General features: G+C 39.3%; 1 protein-coding gene and 1 non-coding gene across 5 annotated transcripts in view; both read right to left on the bottom strand.

The window, feature by feature from the left end:
- Positions 1-26,633, bottom strand: part of TOGARAM1 (TOG array regulator of axonemal microtubules 1) — a 125,206-nt gene that overhangs the window by 24,111 nt on the left and 74,462 nt on the right. For 3 of the 4 annotated variants that reach the window (XM_035260409.3, XM_035260411.3, XM_035260410.3), the window contains 6 exons: positions 26,326-26,479; positions 16,320-16,425; positions 15,259-15,494; positions 13,273-13,431; positions 6,053-6,179; positions 3,956-4,074 (listed from right to left, as the gene is read on the bottom strand). In XM_035260409.3, the coding sequence (XP_035116300.2) occupies positions 3,956-4,074; positions 6,053-6,179; positions 13,273-13,431; positions 15,259-15,494; positions 16,320-16,425; positions 26,326-26,479 (901 nt within the window). Of the gene's footprint in view, positions 1-3,955; positions 4,075-6,052; positions 6,180-12,940; positions 13,077-13,272; positions 13,432-15,258; positions 15,495-16,319; positions 16,426-26,325; positions 26,480-26,633 lie in introns of those variants that run through there. The other variant, XM_035260412.3, reaches the window with a different exon arrangement.
- Positions 12,002-12,104, bottom strand: LOC118145418 (small nucleolar RNA U13). Its single transcript, XR_004730533.1, has one exon. It is a non-coding gene; the product is annotated as a small nucleolar RNA U13 (small nucleolar RNA).

Here is a 26,633-nt window from a genome sequence, read left to right as displayed (position 1 = left end):
AGATTATTGAGACAGAAAATTAACAAAGAAACACTGCCTTAAATTGGACTTTGGACCAAAAGGACTTAACATTTACAGAACATTCTACCCCAAAACTGAGAATATACATCTTTCTTATCAGCACATGGAACATTCTCCAACACAGACCATATGTTAAGTCACAAAGTAAGTCTTAACACATTTTTAAAAACTGAAATCATATCAAGTATCTTCTTAGACCACAACAGAATAAAACTATAAATCAATACCAAAATAAGTTTATAAACTAAAGAAATACATGGAAAATAAACAACATATTCCTGAATGATCATAGAGTCAATGACAAAAATTTAAAACATTGTTTGAAGTAAATGAATATGGAAACACAACATACCAAAACCTGTGGGATACAGCAAAAGCAGTGCTAAGAGGGACGTTTATAGCATTAAATGCCTACATGAAAAAAGTAGGAAGCACTTTGTGAGGCTGAGGCGGGAGGATTGCTTGAGCCCCAGAGTTTGAGGCTACAGAGGGATATAATGATTCCACTACACTTCATTCAGCCCAGGCAACAGAGTGAGACCCTGTCTCTATTAAAAAAAAAAAAAAAGGTAAAAAGATCATCACACTTTAAGGAACTAGAAAAACCATAAACCAAACTCCCAAGGTTAGCCAAAGAAAGTAAGTAACAAAGATCACATGAGAACTAAATGAAATAACCTCCAACCCCTCAAAATATAAAGGATTAATGAATTGAAAAACTGGTTCTTCAAAAACATAAAATCAATAAATCACTAGCTAGCTTAACAAAGAAGGGAGAAGATCCAAATAAACAAAATCAGAAAGGAGACATTACAACTGATATGATAGAATAAACAAAGGATCATTAGAGACTACTATGATCAACTACATTTCCACTAACTAGAAAAGCTAGAGGAAATCAACAAATTCTTGGAAACATACAACCTCCCAAGATTGAACCAAGAAGAAACAGAAATCCTGAACAGACTGATAATGAGTAGTGAAAATGAATCAGTAAGCAAAAAAACCCCACAGGACTAGATGGATTCACAATTCTATCAAATGTATGATCAATCAATCAAAAACTTACACCAATCATCCTGAAACTTTCCAAAAAATGAAGAGAGAAAATATGCCCTAAATTATTCTATAAGGCCAGTATCACCCTGATACCAAAACAAGGCAAAGACACAACAAAAGATGAAAGCTACAGACTAACATCCCCTATAAATATAGATGTAAAAATCCTCAACCAAATAATAGCAACAACAGCCCATCAAAAAGATAAAATGTCAGGATCAAATGGGTTTTATACCAGGGATGCAAGGATGGTTCAACACACACAAATAAAAAAATATGATACATCACATGAACAGAGCTAAGGACAAAAACCATATAATTATCTCAAGGGAAGCAGAAAAAGCATTTGATAAAATTCATCATCACTTCATGGTAAAAATCCTCAACAAACTAGGCATAGAAGGAACGTACCTCAACATAATAGAGGCTATATATATAAATCCACAGCCGACATCATATCAAACAGGAGAAAGTTGAAAGCATTCCCTCTAAGAACTGGAACAAGTCAAAGATGCCCACTTTCACCACTTCTATTCAACACAATACTGAAGTCTTAGACAAAGCAATCATGCAAGAGAAAAAAATAAAAGGCACACAAACTGCAAAAGTCAACTTATCCCTGTTTGCTGATAATACGATATATTTAGAGTACTCCAAAGACTCCACCAAAAGACTCTTAGATTTGATAAATCAATTCAGTAAAGTGTCAGGATACAAAATCAACTTTAAAAAATCAGTAGCATTTCTATACTCCAATAATGAATAAGCAGAGAGACAAATCAAGAAGGCAATCCCACTTACAACAGCTAAAAAAGAAATAAAATACCTGGAAGTATACTTTTAACCAAGGACGTGAAAGATCTCTACAACGAAAACTAAAAATGCTGATGAAAGAAGTTGTAGATGACACAAACGAATGGAAAAATATCCCAGGTTCATGGATCAGAATAATTAACATGACCATACTGCTGAAAGCAGTCTACAGTTTGAATGCAATCCCTATCAAAATACCAACATCATTTATCACAGAATTAGAAAAAACAATACTAAAATTTGTGGCTTACTGTACCTTTTTTTTTGGAAGAAAAAAAGAGCCCAAGTAGCCAAAGCAATCTTAAGCAAAACCAACAATGCTACAGGCATCATATTACCTGGTTTCAAATTACATTACAAGGCTATAAAACCCAAATAGCATGGTACTGGTCTAAAAACAAATACATAAATCAATGGAACAGAATAGAGAACCTGGAAATAAAGCCACTTATCTACAACCAACTGATCTTTGACAAAGATGACAAGAACATACTTGGAGGAAAGAGCACCCTTTTCAATAAACAGTGCTGGAAAAATTAGACTGCCATAAGCAGAATTAAACACAGTATCTCACCATGGTACTGGTCTGAAAACAGACACATAAATCAATGGAACAGAATAGAGAACCCAGAAATAAAGCCACTTATCCATAACCAACTGATCTTTGACAAAGATGACAAGAACATACATGGAGGAAAGAGCACCCTTTTCAATAAACAGTGCTGGAAAAATTAGACTTGCCTTAAACAGAATTAAACACAGTATCTCACCATATATAAAAATCAACTAAATGGATTAAATGTAGGACCTACATTTACAAAACTACAGGAGGAAAACCTAGGCAGTATCCTTCTGGACACTGGTCTAGGTAAATAATTCATGACTAAGACCCTGAAAGCACAGGTAACAAAAACCACCAGGCCCGGCTAATTTTTGTATTTTTTTTGGTAGACAACAGGGTTTCGCCATGTTGCCCAGGCTTCTCTTGAACTTCTGAGCTCAAGCAATTTTGCCTGCCTCAGCCTCCCAAAGTACTGAGATTACAGGTGTGAGCTACCATGCCTAGCTTTCTAAATCCCTGTAATGTTTTCATTTTCTTTTTTTTTTGAGACAGAGTTTCGCTCTTGTTACCCAGGCTGGAGTGCAATGGCGCGATCTCGGCTCACCGCAATCTCCGCCTCCTGGGTTCAGGCAATTCTCCTGCCTCAGCCTCCTGAGTAGCTGGGATTACAGGCACGTGCCACCATGCCCAGCTAATTTTGTTTTTTCCCAAACCCTGCAAAAAAATATAAAATTAGTATAAATCTTTAGTAGAGACGGGGTTTCACCATGTTGACTAGGATGGTCTCAATATCTTGACCTCGTGATCCACCCACCTCGGCCTCCCAAAGTACTGGGATTACAGGCTTGAGCCACCGCGCCCGGCCAATGTTTTCATTTTCTAAGGATTTTTTTTCCTTTAACTATAATTATGTATTACTTTTACAATCAGGGGAAAAAATAAGGGCTATATATATATTTTTTAATGAGTTGTCCAAAATAGGCCTAACATTTACAAGTTCAATAACACTGCAGCTTTACTAATGTTTAGTGCATCTAAAAGCAAATTACTCTTTGGGAGGCCGAGGTGGGCAGATCATGAGGTCAGGAGTTTGAGACCAGCCTGGCCAACATGGTGAAACCCCGTCTCTACTAAAAATACAAAAATTATCTGGGTGTGGTGGCACATGCCTGTAATCCCAGCTACTCAGGAGGCTGAGGCAGGAGAATCACTTGAACCCAGGAGGCAGAGGTTGCAGTGACCTGAGATCACGCCATTGTACTCCAGCCCGAGCAACAAGAATGAAACTCTGTCTCAGGATAAAAAAAAAAAGCAAGTTGCTGTAAATATAATTCCCTTATTAAATCTAATTACTTCACACTTTCTAGATCCTTACCAAACTTTTAAAACTCTATTCCATTTTGACAAATACCCCTGGGATAGTTTATGAAAACATCCAAATGAGACTACTATAACTAGGGACTAATTTTTCTAATGATAAGGACTATCAAATCGTCATACTTTTCAGCTGAATTGAAAGCATCTCTGGAAACAGATGATGATTTTGTATTTCCAACACTGCTAGTATGAGATCGTCTTCCTTTTGCTGAAGGAGTATCCAATGGTATCTCTCCCAAACCCTGCAAAAAAATATAAAATTAGTATAAAACAGGTTTTAAATCTAGTAGTGAAATAACTTACACAATGTAATTTTCAAAGCAGCCATCACTGATTTTTTAAGATGGAAAGTATTTTAATAATCTGGTATACTTATGCTTTAAAGAGTATGAGATACATAAAACACCTTGTAGTTAGCAGTAAATTAACAAAATATGTGACTAATGGGAAATTATATATTGACTTATGAAAACTAGTTAAAAACTCAAAATATGCTGCATTTTGGGCCAGGTGCGGTGGCTCATGCCTGTAATCCCAGCACTCTGGGAGGCCGAGATGGGTGGATCATCTGAGCTCAGGAGTTCAAGACCAGCCTGGCCAAGATGGGAAAACCCTGTCTCTACTAAAAGTACAAAAATTAGCTGGCTGTGGTAGTGTAATCCTAGCTACTCTGTAGGGTGAGGCAGGAGAATCACTTGAACCTGGAGGTGAAGGTTGCAGTGAGCTAAGATCACGTCAACATGGAGAAACCCCATCTCTAATAAAAATACAAAATTAGCTGGGCATGGTGGCACATGCCTGTAATCCCAACTACTTGGGAGGCTGAAGCAGGAGAATCACTTGAACCTGGGAGGTAGAGGTTTCGGTGAGCTGAGGTCGCAGCATTGCATTCCAGCCTGGGCACAAGAGTGAAACTCCGTCTCAAAAAATGAATAAATAAAATAAAATAATAATAATAATACGCTGTATTTTGTAACCACTCTTCTTAAAGCTTAAAATCTATACAGAACATATGGACACAGTCCATAAACACTGAACACTGTTGTTCCTGTGCAACGTTAGGAGTGTGAGAATAAACATTTTGGTAAGAACTACTTTAAACCTTTCCTGTATTAGAAAGACTCACAAATACAATCTGCTTCATTTTAGTCAGATAATTTTTTTTTGCATGGTTATTTTAATAAGCTCTAAGATAACTAAGCTTAAATCTTCAAGCTCAATGGGCAGGAAAAAAGTGCTCCAAAATGTCTATTGTTACATATCTTTGTTATTCCTTTATAAGTGAGTCCTTAGCCCAAGGTTATCAGAGAGAAATGACATAAATTACAATAGAAAGCATTTACATTATTAAACATATTTTTAAAATAATATGTAAATAGATTACTTTTTATATTTTATTTCATTTGATATTCTCTCAGTTACTCATTTCATGGATATTACTGAATTCCCATTATCTACCAGGACAAATAAGACATGGCACTTACCCTCAAGGAGCTACTTATAAATGTTCTGCAGTGTGGTAATAGCTCTAATAGTGGAACACACAAGGTAAATAAAGCAGGGACTAAAAATGGTAAACATTACTATCCTCATTTTATAAAGTGAAAATTCTAGTTAAAGAAATGAAGAGGGCCGGGCGCGGTGGCTCAAGCCTGTAATCCCAGCACTTTGGGAGGCCGAGGCGGGTGGATCACGAAGTCAACAGATCGAGACCATCCTGGTCAGCATGGTGAAACCCCGTCTCTACTAAAAATACAAAAAATTAGCTGGGCACGGTGTCGCGTGTCTGTAATCCCAGCTACTCAGGAGGCTGAGGCAGGAGAATTGCCTGAACCCAGGAGGCGGAGAAACGGTGAGCCGAGATTGCGCCATTGCACTCCAGCCTGGGTAATAAGAGTGAAACTCCGTCTCAAAAAAAAAAAGAAATGAAGAAATGTGTAAGTTACACAGTTGTTAGAGCTGTGATTCAAACCCATGTCCATAACTCCAATAAGCCAAATTATATTCCACCAAACATCAAACTTCTATTCAATAAACATTTACTTCCAAGGCTTGACAATATGTATGTCTTAGTACTGTAGTTGTTGAAATGCTATTGTAGATTTTTCCAAATGATTAACAGAGAAATAATCAAAGAAGTAATTATTTCTATCCTTTACCTTGATGTAAAAATAAACTTTGCTTTTAAAGTCATTTATAAAACAAACTTTTTCCATATACCTTTTGTCGTAGGTTTCTAACAGATTCCTTAACATATGGCAAATCTTTAGATGGGACATACTTTTCAAGCATTTTTTCAAAGTTAGGATGACACATCATGAAGAACAGCATCTTTCGACCATAAAACCTATGAATATTTGAAAAATAGGTATATTACATTTTAGACATTAACAAGCTCAGTTTCTCTCCTTAGATGCATTGTTTTTAATAGAGGAAAAGAAAAACTATTAAACATCAAGATTACCATTCCTATTTTAAATAATCACCAAAATACAGATATCCTAACTGTACAGGATACCCTAGAGGGTATAGATGGTTCTTGACTTACAATAATTCGACTTGTAATTTTTCAACGTTATAATAGTGTGAAAGAGATATGCATTCTGTGGAAGCCATACTTTGAATTTTGATCTTTTCATACCTAGTGATATGCAGTATGGCACTCTCTTGATATACTGGACAGCAGCAGTGAGCCACAGCTCTTAGTCAGCCATGTGATCATGATACTCTACAACGTACTGTGTTGCCAGAAGATTCTGTCCAAGCGCAGGCTAATGAAAGTGTTCTCAGAATGTTTAAGGTAAGGCTTGGTTAAGTTATGATTATTTGACTAAGTTATAAAGTTTGGTAGGTTAGGTGTATTAAATGCACTTTTGGCTTATGATATTTCCTATTCATGATGAGTTTACTGGGATATAACCTCATTGTAAGTTAAGAAGCATCTGTGGCTGGGGGCAGTGGCTCATGCCTGTAATCCCAGCACTTTGGGAGGCCGGGGCAAGTGGATCATGAGGTCAGGAGTTTGAGACCAGCCTGGCCAACACGGTGAAACCCCGTTTCTTCTAGAAAGAAAATACAAAAATTAGCCGGATGTGGTGGCATAAACCTGTAATCCCAGCTACTCAGGAGGCTGAGGCAGGAGAATTGCATGAACCTGGGAGGCAGAGGTTGCAGTGAGCCAAGATCACACCATTGCACTCCAGCCTGGGCAACAGAGAGAAACTCCGTCTCAAACAAAAACAAACAAACAAAAACATCTGTTGGGATGCTCCCATCTGAAATTCCCTCTGAAAGTCACTGTTCAAATCCTTCTGCCTTGTGTCAGATGGAGAGACAAAAGCTTTGATTCTGTTTTTCAGGCACCCCAGGGTACATATCAATACTGGCATCAGGCAGAATTGTGAGTCAGAGAAGTTTGTCTCTGTCTTGGGCTCCTTGCCCATTGATCATTTACGGTCCACCTACTGGCCAGATGTTCTGGCCTGAATCAACCCTCCCTTTCCTTAGCCAAAACTTACCAGAGTTCTGATTCTTCAAAATCCTATTCTTTACTACCTAAAATACACCCAAGGTTAGTTGATAAATTGTGGCTGATATGTTAATAAAGGTAATAATCTTAAAAACTAAGTTTTTTAAATATGAATATATAGAATTTAAAATAATCATCTTAGCATAATACTTTAAGCTCAGTGATTCTAATGATGGAAATTCAGATATCACAGCAGTGCATACTGGAGGCATTTTAGCATGTAGGTTTCTTATACTATTTCAAAATAGTACCACACTATTCATCTTCAAGGAGGCCGAGACCTAAAATAAATTAGTTACACTTTTGCTCACAACTTGGAATATATGCACAAAAAGAAACGAGAAGAGGCTGGGCATAGTGGCTCACAACTGTAATCCTAGCACCTTGGGAGGCCAAGGTGGGTGGATCACCTGAGGCCAGGAGTTCGAGACCAGCCTGGCCAACATGGTGAAACCATCTCTACTAAAAATATAAAAAGGCATGGTGGCACATGCCTGTAATCCCAGCTACTCAGGAGGCTGGGGCACAAGAATCGCTTAAACATGAGAGGTGGAGGTTTCAGTGAACTGAGATTGCACCACCGCACTCCAGCCTGGGTGACAGAGTAAGACTCTATCTCAAAAAAAAAGAAAGAAACAAGAGAAGGACAGGCTTTTGTGGGGTTTTATAGGTAGGGGGATACAGGATGATCTTAAGATCACCTGTCTTGGCCAGGCGCAGTGGTTCACATCTATAATCCCAGCACTCTGAGAGGCTAAGTTGGGTGGATTGCTTGAGCCTAAGAGTTCAAGACAAGCTTCAGCAACATCACAAAACCCATCTCTACAAAAAAATACAAAACTTAGGCATGGTGGCACGTGCCTGTAGTCACAACTACTCAGGAGGCTGCGGTGGGAGGATCACTTGAGTTCAAGAGGCAGAAGTAGCAGTGAGCTGAGATGATGCCACTGTACTCTAGCCTGGGTGAAAGAGCAAGACCCTATCTCCAAAAAGAAAAGGATCATGTATCTCAACCAGATGCATTCAAATGTAATGAAATTGCAGAGAGAGAAGCGAAGTCAAAAATATTACCTTTCTCTCTCCACAACCAGAATAAGGTCTATATCCAGATAAGCAGCTTCTAATCAGTTATATTTTCAAGGGCAATTCTAAGGTTTAGCCTGCAATGTTAAGGACTGTAGGTCTATTATAGGGCCCAATGATATGAACAAGTAAGCAAACAACAGGGACACAAAATATGAGAAATATAAAACTCAAATATTAACTGTAACCATTTTATAATTTTATAGCTTTAAGTAAGAATCTAAGATATGACAAAATGGGCTAGAAAGAATTACTACGCCATTAAGGAATGGTTAAGTAAAGAAGAACACAAGATAGCCATTAAGAAATCTTTTTTTAATAACAAGGTGATAGACACAGAGAAAAGAACATCTTCTGTTTCCAACTAGCCTATCATGATCTAACTCTCTTGAATTTTTTGAACATTAATGTGATATGCAGAACTTTAAAATGATTCCCCAAAGATGTCCTGCTCCAATCCCTATAATTTGTGAATATAAGATATCACTCCCAATGTGGTTTTGATTTGCATTTCTCTAATGACCAGTGATGATGAGCCTTTTTTCATGTTTATTGACTGCATAAATTTCTTCTTTTGAGAAGCGTCTATTCATATCCTTCGCCCACTTTTTGATGGGGTTATTTTTTTCGTAAATTTTTTTCAGTTCTTTGTAGACTGGTTATTAGCCCTTTGTCAGATGGGTAGACCACAAAAATATTTTCCCATTCTGTTGGTTGCCAGTTCACTCTAAAGATTGTTTCTTTTGCTGTGCAGAAGCTCTTAAGTTTAGATCCCATTTGTCTATTTTGGCTTTTGTTGCCATTGCTTTTGGTGTTTTAGTTATGAAGTCCTTGTCCATGCCTATGCCCTGAATGGTATTGCCTAGGTTTTCTTCTAGGGTTTTTATGGTGTTATGTCTTATGTTTAAATCTTTAATGCATCTGGAGTTAATTTTTGTATAAGGTATGAGGAAGGGATCCAGTTTCAGCTTTCTGCATATGGCTAGCCAGTTTTCACAATACCATTTATTAAATCCTTTCCCCATTGCTTGTTTTTGTCAGGTTTGTCAAAGATCAGATGGTTGTAGATGGGTGGTATTACTTCTGAGGCCTCTGTTCTGTTCCATTGGTCTGTATCTCTGTTTTGATACCAGTAGCATGCTGTTTTGATTACTGTAGCCTTGTAGAATAGTTTGAAGTCAGATAGCATGATACCTCCAGCTTTGTTGTTTTTGCTTAGGATTGTCTTGGCTATGTGGGCTCTCTTTTGGTTCCATATGAAGTTTAAGGTGGTTTTTTTCCAATTTTGTGAAGAAAGTCAATGGTAGCTTGATGGGGATAGCATTGAATCTATCAATTACTTTGAGCAGCATGGCCATTTTCTTTCTATTAATTCTTCCTAACCATGAGCATGGAATGTTTTTCCATCTGTTTGTGTCCTCTCTTATTTCCTTGAGCAGTGATTTGTAGTTCTCCTTGAAGAGGTCCTTCACATCCCTTGACAATCTCACGCCAGTTAGAATGGTGATCATTAAAAAATCTGGAGACAACAGATGCTAGGGAGGATGTGGAGAAATAGGAACACCTTTACACTGTTGCTGTGAGTGTAAATTAGTTCAACCATTGTGGAAGACAGTGTGGCTATTCCTCAAGGATCTAGAACTAGAAATACCATTTGACCCAGCAATCCCATTACTGGGTATATACCAAAGGATTACAACATTCAATTATAAAGATACATGCACACATATGTTTATTGCGACACTGTTTACAATACCAAAGACTTGGAATCAACCCAAACGCCCATCAGTGATAGACTGGATAAAGAAAATGTGGCACATATACACCACGGAATACTATGCAGCCATAAAAAAGGATGAGTTCATATCTTTTGCAGGGACATAGATAAAGCTGGAAACCATCATTCTGAGCAAACTGACACAAGAAAAGAAAACCAAACACCACATGTTCTGACTCATAAGTGGGTGTTGAACAATGAGAACACATGGACACAGGGAGGGGAACATCACACACCGGGGCTTGTCGGGGGGTGGGGGGTCTAGGGGAGGGATAGCACGGGGTTGGGGTATTGGGGAGGGGTAACATTAGGAGAAATATCTAATGTAGATGATGGGGCATAGATGCAACAAACCACCATGGCACACTGTATACCTATTTAACAAACCTGAATGTTCTGCACATGTACTCCAGAACTTAAAGTATAATTTTAAAAAAAAGAAAAAAAGATATCACTCCCAAGATTATGTTATGTCATATAACACAGTTAACTTTAAAATAATGACATGAGCCGGGCATGGTGTCTCACACCTGTAATTCAAGCACTTTGGAGGCCAAGGCAGGCAGATCACCTGAGGTTGGGAGTTCAAGACCAGCCTGACCGACATGGTGAAACCCCATCTTTAAAAAAAAAAATAATAATAATAATAATGACATGATCTGGTGGAATTAATCTAATCAGTCAAGCCCTTAAAAGCAGAGGGCTTTCTGTGGCTGGTAGAAAAAGAGGAAGTCTGAAAGATCCTATGAAGAAGAGCTCAACATGTCATTGCAGGCTTAAACCCAGAGGAGGGCTGCATGCAAAGAAATGTGAGTAGTGTTAAGGAGCTAAGCAAGGACCCTCACTGACAGCCAGCGAGGAAATGCAGACCTCGGTCTCTATTTTTTTTGAGGTTGGAGTGCAACTCCAACAGTGGATCTCAACTCACTGTAACCTCCACCTCCTGGGTTCAAGTGATTCTCCCGCTTCAGCCTCCTGAGTAGCTGGGATTACAAACTCTTGCCACCATGGCCAGCTAATTTTTGCTTTTTTTTTTTTTTTTTTTTTTGAGACGAAGTTTCGCTCTTGTTACCCAGGCTAAAGTGCAATGGCGCGATCTCGGCTCACTGCAACCTCCGCCTCCTGGGTTCAGGCAATTCTCCTGCCTCAGCCTTCCGAGTAGCTGGGATTATAGGCATGCGCCACCACGCCCAGCTAATTTTTTGTATTTTTAGTAGAGACGGGGTTTCACCATGTTGACTGAGACGGTCTCAATCTCTTGACCTCGTGATCCACCCGCCTCGGCCCCCCAAAGTGCTGGGATTACAGGCTTGAGCCACCGCGCCCGGCCAATTTTTGCATTTTTAATAGAGATGGGGTTTCACCATGTTGTCCAGGCTGGTCTTGAACTCCTGACCTCAGGTGATCTGCCTGCCTTGGCCTCCCAAAGTTCTGGGATTTTAGGCACAAGTCACCATGCTCGGCCGTCCTGAGTATTAAAACCACAAGGAACTGAATTTGGCAAAGCCAAGCACTGCTATCACCTTGATTTTGTCCTTCTGAAATCAAAGGCAGTGAACTGAGGTGAGCCATGGCAGACTTCTAACCTAAAGAACTCTAAGCCAAACAATGTGAGTTGCCTTAAGCTGCTACATTTGTGTTAATCTGTTACACAGCAATGAAAAACTAATACATTTACTTTCTATTATATTTAGGTATAATGAGTTCCATAATATTAACTCCAGCAGTTACCTAAAATAATGAACATCTTTGTCTTAAAATGTTAAATTTTTTTTTTTCAGGTCAGATGGGTAATGTGCCGACATTGTAACAAGGTTCAAGGGTGGCACATCTCACAGAAGCATGTGAACACCCAATCATTATGCTCATGAACTACAAAGGATCAAAATGTTAAAAATTTTATATCCTTTTTTACTTTAATCCTTATGACCCAGATCCTTTTTAAAAATTAATCTTTTTTTTTTTTTTTTTTTTTTTAGATGGAGTCTCTCTCTGTTTCCCAGGCTGGAGTGCAGTGGCTGAATCTCAGCTCGGTGAAACCTCTGGCTCCCGGGTTCAATGATAGCTGGGATTACATGCACGTGCCACCATGCCTGGCTAATTTTTGTATTTCGAGTAGAGACGGGGTTTCACAATATTGGCCAGGCTGGTCTCGAACTCTGGACCTCAGGTGATCTGCCTTCCTTGGCCTCCCAAAGTGCCGGGATTATAGGCATGAGCCACTGCGCCTGGCCACATATTACTGCTATAAAAATTTTATATTTTATATGGGACATTGTTGGTCCCCTAGTCCACCCTTCCTAATTTTATAGATAAGGAAACAGAGACTAACAGAAATTAAGTAACTTGCTTAAGAACAAACAATGACAGGGACAAGAAATTTAACATAAGTATTTGACTACATCCAAAATTTCTGTCACCACCACAACCATAATGCTATCAACATCTTAATTATTGTATGTGTAATATACATATCACCCTGTATGTGTTTCTCTGACTATTCTTTGTTTTTACTTATAATTCTCAGGTATCTCTGACTGTTCTTAAACTTCATAAAATTATTTTTCAAGTACAACCATCAGAAATTTGTGTAGTTTTCAGATTGCAGATATCTCATGTTTCATGGGATAATATATTGTTATGTAGTATTCCTGTATTTTTCATGTGTACCTATTTCCTTGATTTTACCTGATTGCTTGGAGAATAAATCATTTTCCCCTAAATGCATTACCTTACATTTGCTCATAATGAAGTTCTTCTGCCACTTTTCTGCCCACTCATACAGTCTTGTGCTGTTTTCATGAAGTTCATCCCTGTGACTTGGCATCTCACTACCCAGAAGTATGTAGTGTCATCTGTAAATTTGGAGAATTCACTGTGCACTCCCTCAAGAATATTTACAAACTGGTTAAATAAGACCATCCCTAAGCACCAATCCCTGGGGACCCCACTTCTCCATTTAGAAAATGTTCATTTTTCTTTAATCTTTCTCTTTTCCTACTTTTAAGCCCTTATTAATAACAGATTTAGCAAACATTAACAGATATTCACCTGGTTTCTTGTGAACTGTCTTGAGCAAACTTAGCAGCAGCTGGTAGTATACGTTCAGCCATATCCTTTGTTGCAGATAAAATACGTTCTGGTTCCATAAATTCCAATACATCTGATAAATGCTGGGCTGTACACCTTCTTACGGCAATGTGTAAATGGCTACAAAGAGACATGATCAATTAAAACAGAGTTGTTATATAAACTATTCTCTGAAGATCTGTATCTATGGGGTGTTTTTGGTTTTGTTTTTTGGGACAGGGTTTTGCTCTATCACTGAATCCAGATGCAATGATGGCTTACTGCAGTTTCAACCTCCTGGGTTCAAGTGATCCTCCTGCCTCAGCCTCCCAAGTAGCTGAGGCCACAGGCATGTGCCAAGACACCCAGCTAATTTGTTTTTAGTTTTAGTACAGATGAGGTCTCACTATGTTGCCCAAGCTGATCTCAAACTCCTGGGCTCAAGGGATCTTCCCACCTTGGCCTCCCAAAGTGCTGGGATTAGAGGTATGAGCCACCATGCAAAGCCAAAGACCTATCTTAAAGTTAAATGATTTAACAGCTCCTCAACAATCATCCTGGGAGGCTAAAATAACAAATTATTTGCATTACTTATTACTTCCCAAAAAGTTAAAAGCAAAACAAAACTGACATTTACTTATAGATCTATGAATGTAAATAACATTATTGAAATAACAACAGAGTAAGGTTATTAAAATAACTTTTATTGAGCTAAAAGTAGATCTACCATTTGATCTAGCAATTCCACTGCTTGGTACCTACCAAAATGAAAAGAAGTCATTATGTGAAAAAGACACTTGCACGTGCTTATTGCAGCAAAATTCAAAATTACAAAGATGTGGAACCAACCTAAGTGCCCACTGACTAATCAGTGCATAAAGAAAATGTGGTGGGCCAGGTGCGAGGGCTCACGCCTGGAATCCCAGCATTTTGGGAGGCCAAGGTGGGTGGATCACCTGAGGTTGAGAGTTTGTGACCAGCCTGACCAACATGGAGAAACCCTGTCTCTACTAAAAATACAAAATTAGCCGGGCATGGAGGCCCATGCCTGTAATCCCAGCTACTCGGGAGGCTGAGGCAGGAGAATCGCTTGAATCTGGGTGGCAGAGGTTACAGTGAGCCAAGATCTCACCATTGCACTCCAGCCTGGGCAACAAGAGCAAAACTCTGTCTCAAAAAAAAAGAAAGAGAGAAAATGTGGTATATATATATATACACACACACACACACACACACACACACACATACATATACACATGTATATACACACACATACATACATACATACATACATATACCACGGAATGCTACCCAGCCATTAAAGGGAATTAAATAATGTCTTTTGTAACAACTTGGATGGAGCTGGAGGCCATTATTCTAAGTGAAGTAACACAGGAGTGGAATACCAAAAACCATATGTTCTTTCCTATAAGTGGCAGCTAAGTTATGAGTATGCAAAGCCATACAGGGTGATATATATAATTATCTTTAGAGAAAGAAGAAGAGCAGGAGGGGGGCTAGAGATCAAAACTACACATTAGATACAAGGTACACTACTCAAGTGATGGGTGCACAAAAATCTCAGAATTCACTATTATATAATTCACCCATGTAACAAAAAAACACTTGTATCCCAAAAGCTATTGAAATAAAAATTAATAAAAATAATAATTGTAAGTCTAAAACCAAATTGCCTAGATGATTTTGTGTGGCAGACACTTTGCTAGGTGCCCTAGGGACACAAGAAATATAAATATTTTATGAGAAAACTAATAACATTATTCTTTTCATATTCAGCATGTAGTATAATGTTTATCTCATAGGAACTTTTTAATAAATATTTTTTGATCGATATAATACTAGCTTTTTGATCGATATAATACTAAGATTTGCTGGTTTCTTTTCTACACCCGATTGCAACATTTCATCTTTAGTTTAAAGACATTTCAAGATTATTTTAAACATTACCTTTGTCCGCCATTGATAAGAGAAACAACTGCACGTGCAGGAGTTACATTATTAACCATAGCTCTCAATGCTTTGTCAACATCTTCTCTTATAAATGTGTTTGATTCACCAGCCTTGTGCAACAAAGCTTTTACTGTGGTATCTAATTCTTGATCCATGCTCTTTTTCAAATAAGTGAAAAGATCACTTAAACAGACCACAGCAGCACGAGAAACTCCAGAACGTAAATTTTTCACCTAAAAAAAATTTCAAGATGTACATTTTGCTGATATTCTGCAAGAAAATCAGTAATAACTTGGAAAGGAAATTTACTTTTTTTTTTTTTGAGTTAGGGTCTCACTCTGTTGCACAGGCTAGAGTGCAGTAGTGTGATCTCAGCTTACTGCAATGTCCACCTCCTGGGTTCCAGTGATTCTTCCGTCTCAGCCACCTGAGTAGCCGGAATTACAGGTGCAAACCACCATGCCTGGTTAATTTTTGTCTTTTTAGTCAAAATGGGGTTTTACCATACTGGGAAGGCTGGTCTCGAACTCCTGTCTTCAAGTAACATACCTTTGCCCGGGTGCGGTGGCTCACGCCTGTAATCCTAGCACTTTAGGGGGCCGAATTGGGTGTATTACCTGAGGTCACGAGTTTAAGACCAGCCTGGCCAACATGGTAAAACCCTATCTCTACTCAAAATACAAAAATTAGCCAGGCATGGTGGTGTGTGCCTATAATGCTAGCTACTTGGAAGACTGAGGCAGGAGAATTGCTTGAACCTAGGAGGAGAAGGTTGCAGTGAGGCAAGATTGCATCACTGCACTCCAGCCTGGGGAGCAGAGCAAGACTCCATCTCAAAAACAAAGCCCCATATCTTAATATACGTTATCTTTTGTCCTAAGAATTAACATCCATTAAATTTCTTTTAATGTTGCAAATTAAGACAAGGTCTACTTTAATTAAATACAAGCCTTTTATATCGTATAGTACAGAGGTGCTTAAAAATTTTAAAGGTCAAATAAACAGAGCATATTTTTTCCTTGTTATTCTAATAATACTTATCAAAAAAATAAGTTTACCTCTTGAACAACTGCAAAATTTATTTCATGCAATTTTGTGTTCAGTATCTCAGGATGGAAAGCAGCTAAGCATCTAATAAAATTCAGTCCCTCAATTTTCTTCTCCCTATGGGAAAAAGAAATGACAAAATCATTCGTTAAATGGGACTCAACTGAAACAGGATCACAGATGTCTTCTTTTCTGTGTATGGAATATTGTCAAGGAAGAGGTTCAGAAAGGTAAGAAAGGTTTAGAAGAAAAGTTTGAGTTTAGCAAAAGTTGGTTCATGAAGTTGAGGGAAAGATGCCATCTCCGTAATATAAAAGTGCAATGTGGGCTGGGTGAGGTGGCTCACGCCTGTAATCCCAGCACTTTGGGAGGCCAAAATGGGTGGATCATGAGGTCAGGAGTTCAAGAACACCCTGGCCAACCTGGCAAAGCCCTGTCTCTACTGAAAATACAAAAATTAGCTAGGCATGGTAGTGCATACCTGTAATCCTGTCTACTTGGGAGGCTGAGGCAGGAGAATCACTTGAACCCAGGTGGCAGAGGTTGCAGTGAGCCGAAATGGTGTCACTGCACTCCAGCCTGGGCTTCAGAGCAAGACTCCATCTCCGGGGGGAAAAAAGTGCAATGTGAAGCAGTAGGTGCTAATGTGGAAGCAGCAGCAAGTTATCCAGGTAGGGTAATAGATATATGTAGCTACACAAAGCAACAGATATTCAATGTAAAGGAAACAGCCTCCTATTAGAAGAAGATGCCATCTTGGACTTTCAAAATCAATATGATTCTTACATGCTAAATTTTCAGAAATGAATTTATATTAGAATGTATGAAAACAACATTAATATCCTTGTATGTCTCCATCACAGCTCATGAGTGACCAGGTACACTGTCAATGAGCAGTAGTATTTGCTGTAATTGCTGAAATTGCCATGGCCAGCCACTACCACCCTAATTAGTCAGCAGTCATCAACATCAAGGTAAGATCCTCCACTAGCAAAAAGATTACAACTCACTGAGGGTTCAAGTGATCAGTAGTATTTTTTTTAGCAACTAAGTATTTTTTAATTAAGGCATATTGATTTTTTTAGGCATAATGCTACTGTTCACTTCTTAGACTACATTATAGTGTAAATACAACTTTTATATCTTTTAGATTCAAAAGATAATTAAACAATCTATAATTGTGTACCTTATACAATTATAGTGTAGATATAATTGTAGATTTATTTATCCTTAAATTTCTATCAGTTTTTTTCTTCATGTATGCGTGCTGTCTCTATGTGTACGTGTGTGTGTGCTAGGACTAATACGTCTTTCTGATGAATAGACACTTTCATGGTTTAACAATAGGACTTGTTAGCTGGTCCTTTGTTATCTGACCCTTGGTAATAAAGAGTTACAATTTTTGGTAAGGATTTTAAATTTTTTTCACTAGTGTTCTATGGAGCTACCAAAGTGCTTTCTGTGGAGAAGTCCCACGGTCTGGTTTATATTTTAACAGTAGCAACGGCTATTACATGAGATGGAGTAATAATACAAGCATGAAAACCAGTGATGAAACTACGATAGCCATGTGGGAGATAATTATGGCATGAACTAGAGGAATGGCAGCAGAGGCTGCAGTAAGTAATTGGTTTCAGGATATGTTCTGAAAATATAAGAATTGATGGAATGTACAGAAATGAGAGGCCAGGTGCAGTGGCTCATGCATATAATCTTAATACTTTGGGAGGGTGAGGTGGGCAGATTGCTTGAGACCAGTAGTTCAAGATCAGCTTGGTTGAAACTCTATCTCTTTACAAACAATACCAAAAGTAGCCAGGCATGGTGATGTGTACATGTAGTCCCAGCTACTTGGGTGGCTGAGGTGGGAGGATCACCTGAGCCCACAGAGGTCACGGTTGCAGTAAGCCATGATCATGCTACTGCACTTCACCCTGAGTGACTCAGTGAAACTTTGTCTCAAACAAAGAAAGACAAAAAAAAAATCAACCCTGACTTGGAAAAAACTCAAATGTATATGGCAGGGCTATTAACTAAGATAGTGAACACTGAGGGAGAAGTATATTTCAGATTAGGAAGAGAGGAAATAAAAAGTTCTATGTTAAGAAATTTTATCTCTATGTTCTTGTGCTATATTAGGAATTGGTCTGTAGTTTTCCAGTCTTTGTATGATTTTGATATCAGAGTAATGGTGGCCTCAGTCAATGAGATGAGAACTCCATCTTATTCAATGTTCTAGAAGTATATGTAGAACTGGTTTCTTCCTAAAATGTTTGGTATAAACTATCAGAAAATGAAGGTTTCCTTTTTTTTTTTTTGAAAGGGAGTCTTGCCCTGTCACCCAGGCTGGAGTACAGTGGTGCGATCTTGGCTTACTGAAACCTCTGCCTCCCAGGTTCAAGTGATTCTCCTGTCTCAGCCTCCTGAGTAGCTGGGGTTACAGGCATATGACATCATATCTAGCTAATTTTTGTAATTTTAGTAGAGAAGAGGTTTCACCATGTTGGCCAGGTGGTCTTGAACTCCTGACCTCAAGTGATCTGCCTGCCTTGGCCTCCCAAACTGCTGGGATTATAGGCGTGAGCCACTGCTCCCAACCTCTTTGTGGGAAAATTTAAACAAAAATTCAATTTCATTCATAGATACTGGGTTATACAAGTTTATTTGTTTGTTTTTGTTTTTTTTTGAGACAGTGTCCTGATGTGTTGCCCACGCTGGAGTGCAGTGGCACAATCTCAGCTCACTGCAACCTTCTCCTGGGTTCAAGCAATTTTCATGTCTAAGCCTCCTGAATAGCTGTGATTACAGGCACGAGCCACAATACCAGGCTAGTTTTTGTTTTTTTTTAGTAGTGATAGGGTTTCACCATGTTAGCCAGGCTGGTTTCAAACTCCTGGCCTCAATGATCCACCTGCCTCAGCCTCCCAATGTGCTGGAATTACAGGTGTGAGACATCGTGCCCAGCCACAAGTTATCTATTTCCTTACGAATGAGTTTTAGTAGTTTGGTTCTTTCAAATAGTTTGTCCATTCACCTAAGTTGTTGAATTTTGGGGCATCATGCTGTTTATCATATTTCTATATTATCTGTTTAACAGCTGTATGATCAGTAGTGATGTTTCTTCTCTCATTCTTGATGTTAGCAATTTTCCTCTTCTTTTCCATGATCAATCTGACTAGAGGCTTATCCATTTTATTGATCTTCTCCAAGAACCTGCTTTTGCTTTCACTGGTTTTCTCTATTGTTTTCCACTGCAATGACTTTCACACAGATCTTTATTATTACCTTTCTTTGCTTACTTTGAGCTTCAGTTGCTCTTCTGTTTCTAGTTTCTTAAGGTGAAAGCTTATTTCCTTGATATAGAACTTTTCTTCTTCTTTTCTAATATGGGTGTCATAGTGTGACATATTCCTCTTTATTTTGGCTAAATCCCACAAATTTTGATGTTTTATTCTTTATTTCATCAAATTTAAAATAATTTCTAATTTTCCTTTTGATTTCTTCTTAGACCCACAGGTTACACATATAAGTATGTTATGTAGTTTCTAAATATTTGAGCATTTTCCAAATACTCATCATTAATTCCCAATTTAATTCCAGAGAACAAAATTTGTAAAATGTGATTCCTTTTAAATTACTTGTTTTATAGCCTAAAATAAGGTCTTTCTTGGTAAATATATCTTGTGAACTTGAACAGAATGTGAATTCTGCTGCTGTAGATGGGATATATTATATATGTTAATTAGGCACACTGATAGCAGTTGAGGCCCATCTTTAGTGGCTGCTGCAAAGACACTGGCTGCAGTAGGGGAGGTGCAGCTGAGATTGTGTGCTCCGTGGAGCCAGCAGGAGCCAGAAACAGGTGGAAGCTATGCTCCTTTCTGAGTAGAAGAGGTGGGAGCCCCGCCCTCCTGGGTGCAGCTGCAGCCACACACCTGCAGCTGCAGACCTGGGCATCCCTATGCTCTCACAGGCCCTGAAAGCCTCCCTGTCCCCACAGGCTCAGAAGTACCTTCTCCCACTGCCTGGCTTCTCCCCACTCCCAGCAAAACCTCCAGTTTTGGAGTATAGTTGCAGCTGACCCCAGGTGTTGTCAGGACCTGGCCAGGTGTGCATGCACTTGTGGTGGTGCTGACATGCCAGCCCCCTGCTGTCTGGGTCCCCTCTGGACTTTGGGCACTGCAAGCATGGGAGAGAAGCTGGGAGGGTGCTGAGGGCAGCCTGGTGTGGGCCTGCAGGCACCCCTCAGCATGAACAGCCTGGGTGTTATGGACAACAGGTTGATGGCAGCAGGAGGCAGACAGGCTCCTAGGCAGAAAGGGGCAGGTGAAACCCCAACTTCAAGCCAGAGACAGCCTGAAGCTTGTGGGTCTGGACTGCCAGTTCCACAGACTAGAGTGAGAACTTAGGGTGCTTTTTCCAGGCCTGCCCATGGGCCAATCAACACACACTTCCTCCCATCTGAAGCTCATAAAAATCCTGTACTCAGCCAGACTCTGGCAGATGGACAACCTGCCTGTGGAGAAAAGTACCCTCTGTGTGTCTCTTCTCTGCTGAGAGCTGTACACTCATCAGCACAACCTGCCTGTGGATAGAAGCTACCCACTCTGGGACTCCTCTCTGCTGAGGGCTGCAGAGGTGTCATGATGACCTGTCTGCAGATAGGAGCTATCCACTTCCAGTCTCCTCTCCACTTAGGGATACACAGACATCAGGATGACCTGACTGTGGATAGGAGCTACCCAGTGCAAGTCTCCTCTCCACTGAGGGCTGCAGAGGTGTCGGGATGACCTGCCTGCAGAAAGGAGCTACCCACTTTGGTTCTTCTGAGAGCTATACTGTTGCTCAATAAAGCACCTCTGACCTTGCTCCACAACTGGAGGTATGTTCCAGTTGTTCACATACCTCATTCTTCCTGGATGCAGGACAAGAATTAGGGCACACCAAATGGTGGGACTGAAAAATCTGTAACACAAACAGGGCTGAAACAACGCTTAACCCTGACCCTCCCCACACCCTACCACTCATCACATTGCAGGCAACGAGGAAGAGAGAAGAGAGGAAAAAAGAGCTGTGGCCCTTTGGGGAACCCAGACTTAGGAGCTTCCCAAGCCAGGGCTCTGACACTCTCTTTGGGGCTCTGCAGTTGCTGGCATCTCCAAGCTTCCAGGTGTCACCACATTCCCTGGTACCTGCAGTGGAAGCTGCTTGTGGTAGGTCTGCTCCAGCTGTAGCAGCAGCAAGTCAGCAGTTGTGCCAATGCCTGGAACTGCCTATCCTGCCACAGCCAATATGCCTGGCTGTGTGTAGTGGCTGGACCCCATGCTCATGCACCCCTTGCTGCTCTCTACCTGGCTAACCCTTTGCAGGCATGGGATTTGAGCTGGTAGCAAAAGCTGAGCACAGCCTGTGAGGACACGTGGCCAGAACGAGCCCAAGTGAATCTGAGCAAAACTTGGGCAAAGGCACCACTGGCCACAGAGGTCTCTGGCTGGCAAATTAACACCCTAAGGATCCTGTGAGAACACTGGTTAATACTATTGTTGAGGCTAGGTGTGGTGGCCCAAGCCTTCACCTCCCACCATGATTCTGAGGTCTCCCCAGTCAAGTGGAATTATAAGTCCAATTAAGCCTCTTTTTCTTCCCAGTCTTGGGTATGTCTTTATCAGCAGCATGAGAACGGACTAATACAAAAATGAAAACCTCAGTTTCACATCCACAAGGAAGACAATTCTTCCAAACAATAAGTGGAAGAAAATTGGGAGATGAGATCGCATCCCTGGTTGATACTTCGATTTCAGCCTAGTGATATCTTGAGCAAAGAACTGAGTTAACTTGTATCTGATCTCTTAACCCAGAAAACTGAGTGTTAATCAATATGTGTGATTTGAACTACTGAGTGTGTGGCAATTTGTTACATAACAATATAAAATAAATACTCTGATTAATATTCTTTGCTTTGAAATATACTTGACATTAATATAGCCATGTAATCTATCTTTTGATTACTGTTAGCACGGTAAACATCTTTTTGCATCTCTACTTTTAACTTATTTGTACCTATATAGTTAAACTGAATTTCTTATAGGTAGCACATAGTTGGGTCTTGCTTTTTAATCTAATCTAACTATGATGTTTGGTTCATCTGTATTTCATGTGATTAGATGACTGGGTTTAAGTCTATCATCTTACTTGTTTTCTATTTGTCCCATCTTTTCTTTGTAATTATTTTTATAGTTAAATTTTATCTCCTTTGTTGCCTTACCAACAAAACTTTTGTGTTATTTTACTGTTTACTTACAGTAATAACTACCTTGAAGTAGCATAAATCATTTCACATATAAGAATGGTAAAACAATACTCCCATGTCTCCCCTTTGGGCCTTTGTATCAAAATGTCAGATATTTTGCTTCTTTTAATATAATTTTTTTTTTTTTAAGAGAGAAATTCCCACTCTGTTGCCCAGGCTGGAGTGTCGTGGCACAAGCACAGCTCACTGAAGCTTTGAACCCCTGGATTCAGGTGATCCTTTTGCCTCAGATTCCTGAGTAGCTGGGACTGCAGAAGCACATCACTGCATTCAGATTTTTAAATTTTTTTCTAGAGATGGGGTCTTGCTATATTGCAAAGGCTTGTCTTGAACCTCTGGGCTCAAGCAATCCTCTGGCTTGGCCTCAAAAAGTGCAGGGATTACAGGTGTGAGCCACCATGCCCAGCCCACTACTTTTATTTTTGAAAGATATTTGCATTGGATATAGAATTCTAGATTGATTGTTTTTTCTTTCAGTACTCTGAAGATCTCACTGAACTGTTTTTTTGTTTGCAGTGTATTTGATGAGTAGTCTGATCTTTGTTCTGTATATAATGTCTTACCCTTAGCTATTTTTAAGATTTTCTCCATCCCTAATTTTAGGCCATTTGATTACATCGCTTTTGAAATATTTCTTTAATGTTTCTTGTGTCTGGTGTTTGTTGAACTTCTTAGATCTCTGGGTTTATAGTTTTCATCAAACTTGAACAAATTTTATCCATTTTTTTCTGCAGATATTCTTTTCTGTCCCATTCTCAGTCTGGTAACTCCAATTACACATAACTTGAAGTTCTCCCACAATTGACAGATTTTCTGGACTTTTTCTTCAGTCTTTTTTCTCTCATTGTTTCATTTTGAAATTTTTTTTTTTTTCTTGAGACAGAGTTTCACTCTGTTGCCCAAGTTGGGGTACAATGGTGCAATCTCAGCTCATTGCAACCTCTGCCTCCTGGGTTTAAGCGATTCTCCTGCCCCAGTTGCCTGGACTACAGGTGTACACCAACAAATCCAGTTAATTTTTGTATTTTTGGTAGAGACAGGGTTTGGCCATATTGGCCAGGCTTCACTGTTTCATTTTGAATGGTTTCAATGGTTACCACCTCAACTTCACTAATCTTCTAGAATGTCTAATCTGTCTCATCCAGTGTATTTCTGATCTCAGACATTATAGCTTTTCATCTGTAGACATTAGGTTTGGGTTTCTTAAATACATTATATGTCTTTATTTGCTCAACCTTTCCTCCAGCCTCTTTAATGCATGGGATAGTTACAGTTACAGTGTCTTTGTCTACTAATTCTATTGTATATGTCATTTTTGCATTGGTTTTACTTAGTTTTTTTTTCTTTTCACTATTGGCTATATTTTCCTGCTTCTCCACATGCCTGGTAATTTTTTATAGTATGGCAGCCATTAAAAATTTTACTTTAGCTATTTTTATATTCCTAAAAATATTCTTCAGCTTTGTTCTGGGATATAGTTATTTGAAAACTTATTTCAAATAAGGATCCAAAGTTTGGTGTATTAATAAATAATTAATTCTCTTGATGAATTAATTGCTTTATAACTATAAAATTGCTTTTAAACTTCATGAGGTGGGAACCTAAGTAACATTCAGTCTATGGTTTACTTAACTACATTATGGAGCAAAACTCTCCGAGTAGTCTACCCAATGCCCTGTGAATTATGAACCTGTCCACTCTGCTGGTGGGAACAGGAAGTATTACTAACATTGTTTATGCTCCAGAAATTGTTCCTTATAACTGTTTTGAGTGGTTCTTGTTTTGGCCTCAGGAAATTTATTTACATGCATTCCCTGACCAGTTGTCTGCTAAACATTTGAGTAAAATCCTCTTATGATCCCTGGAGTTCTCCATGGAGCTCTATCTGGCATATTGTCCTGCAAGGTCAAGTCACCATGGCCTCCTCAAACTTCTAGCACCATGTCCATTTCTGCTGATAACTACATGTTTTTCCCTCCTTTAGCTGTAATCTGGAAACTCTCTCCACAAAGCAAGCTGGGTAATTGTAGGGCTCACCTGGTTTATTTCCTGTCTTTCAGAGATCAAAATCTTTCTATAGCCTGGTGAACAATATCTTGAAAACTATTTTTTTTTTTTTTTGAGATGGAATCTTGCTCTGTCATCCAGGCTGGTGTGCAATGACACAGTCTTGGCTTACTGCAACCTCTGCCTCCCAGGTTCATGATTCTCATGCCTCAGCCTCCCAAGTGGCAGGCATGCAACACCACGCCCAGCTGATTTTATGTATTTTTTAGTAGAGACAAGGTTTTACCATGTTGGCCAGGCTGGTCTCAAACTCCTGGTCTCAAGTGATCTGGCCTCCCAAAGTGCTGGAATTACAGGCAAGAGCGACCATGCCTGGTCCTTGAAAACTATTTTTTAATCTATTTTGTATAATTTTGTTAGATCTTTCACGTATGAGGGCAAATACAGTACCTATTAATCCATGTTGACAGGAAGTAGAAGTTCAGGATTTCTTTTCTGGATTTGACCCTTAAATGTTTTCCAGATATGTTAAATTTAAGATGTCAAATGTTACTGAAAGGTGAAGTAAGATGAGGACTAATAAATGACCACTGTTTTTTTAGGGAAATGGTCACTTTTTCATTTTTAGTGAAGTGGTGGTCCTGGTGGTGATGGCTGAAAGCCAATTAAAGAAGGTTGAGAAGAGAATATGAGGTAAAAAAAAGTAGAGAGAACAAGTCAGCTCTTCTGAGGACTCTTAGTGAAAAAAGGGTAGGTGGGGGATGAAATAGGAAGAAGATATGCAGTTTAGCAAGGTTTTTTTGTTGTTGTTTTTGAGACAGAGTCTCGCCGTCACCCAGGCTGGAGTGCAATGGCACGATCGCAGCTCACTGCAACCTCCACTTCCCAGGTTCAAGATATTCTCCTGCCTCGGCTCCCAAGTAGCTGAAACTACAGGTGCATGCCACCACGCTCAACTAATTTTTTTTGGTATTTTTAGTAGAGACGGGTTTTTCACTATGTTGGCCAGGCTGGTCTTGAACTCCTGACCTTGTGATCCGCTGCTGCCTCGGCCTCCCCGAGTGCTGGGATTACAGGTATGAACCACCACACCTGGCCTGGAGGTTTTTAAAGAATAGGAGATATTATGGTACATTTTAAAGTTGACGAATATGCTCTAGGAGAGAGGCAAAACTGATGAGGAGGGAGGCGGTATAAGATAGGGACAATGAGAGATATTAAAGGAACAAGGTAGGAAATGAAACAAAGGCAGTAAGTGGATGCTCCTGCGGAAACACATTGGATGCACACTGCCACTGTCTTTTTGTCTCCTTTGAGTTATTGGCTGGGCTGGCTGGGTGGCTGCTATAACTGCAATAAGGGCAGATAAGTATTTCCAGGACTATTAAAAATTATATTTCACAGAGAAATACTTTGAGAAATGGTGAAATTTGTATCCTAATATCAAAGAGTTTTACGTAATCTATAATAAAGCTAAATTATATGCTTATGGCATGTAAGTTATAATACAACTTGTAATACAGTACTATTAAGGCCAGAGTTCTGCTACATTAATAAGCTGAAAAGACTCTCCTGCCTAAGAACTAAATAATTGTTACTAAGATTATTTTAATAGAAAATGTGTTTCAAGATTTTTAATTAAATATTTATAGAAAGCTTTTGAACTCTGCTCAGTTTTAAGTTAAGGATGGCGAACTTACCAGTCTTCATCAGCTAAAAGCCTCAGAGCTTCTGTCAGTGCTATTTCTGGTTTACAGAATGGCCGTAGTTCTGATAAATCCATTATTTCTGGACTATGAGTGACAGGAGGCATCCTTTCTTTATACTGCAAAATGGCTCCAGTAGATGTTTCACCTAAAACAAAATATATTAAACTATAAGAGAATCTTTTTTTTTTTAAATTTTCATCTTTTTGAGATGGAGTCTCACTCTGTTGCCCAGGCTAGAGTGCAGTGGTACAGTCTTGGCTCACTACAACCTCCACCTCTCAGGTTCAAGCTATTCTCCT

The sequence above is a fragment of the Callithrix jacchus genome, chromosome 8 (genome assembly GCF_049354715.1).
Source record: "Callithrix jacchus isolate 240 chromosome 8, calJac240_pri, whole genome shotgun sequence".
NCBI lineage: Eukaryota > Metazoa > Chordata > Mammalia > Primates > Cebidae > Callithrix > Callithrix jacchus.
This window is presented reverse-complemented; position numbering and strand designations above follow the sequence as displayed.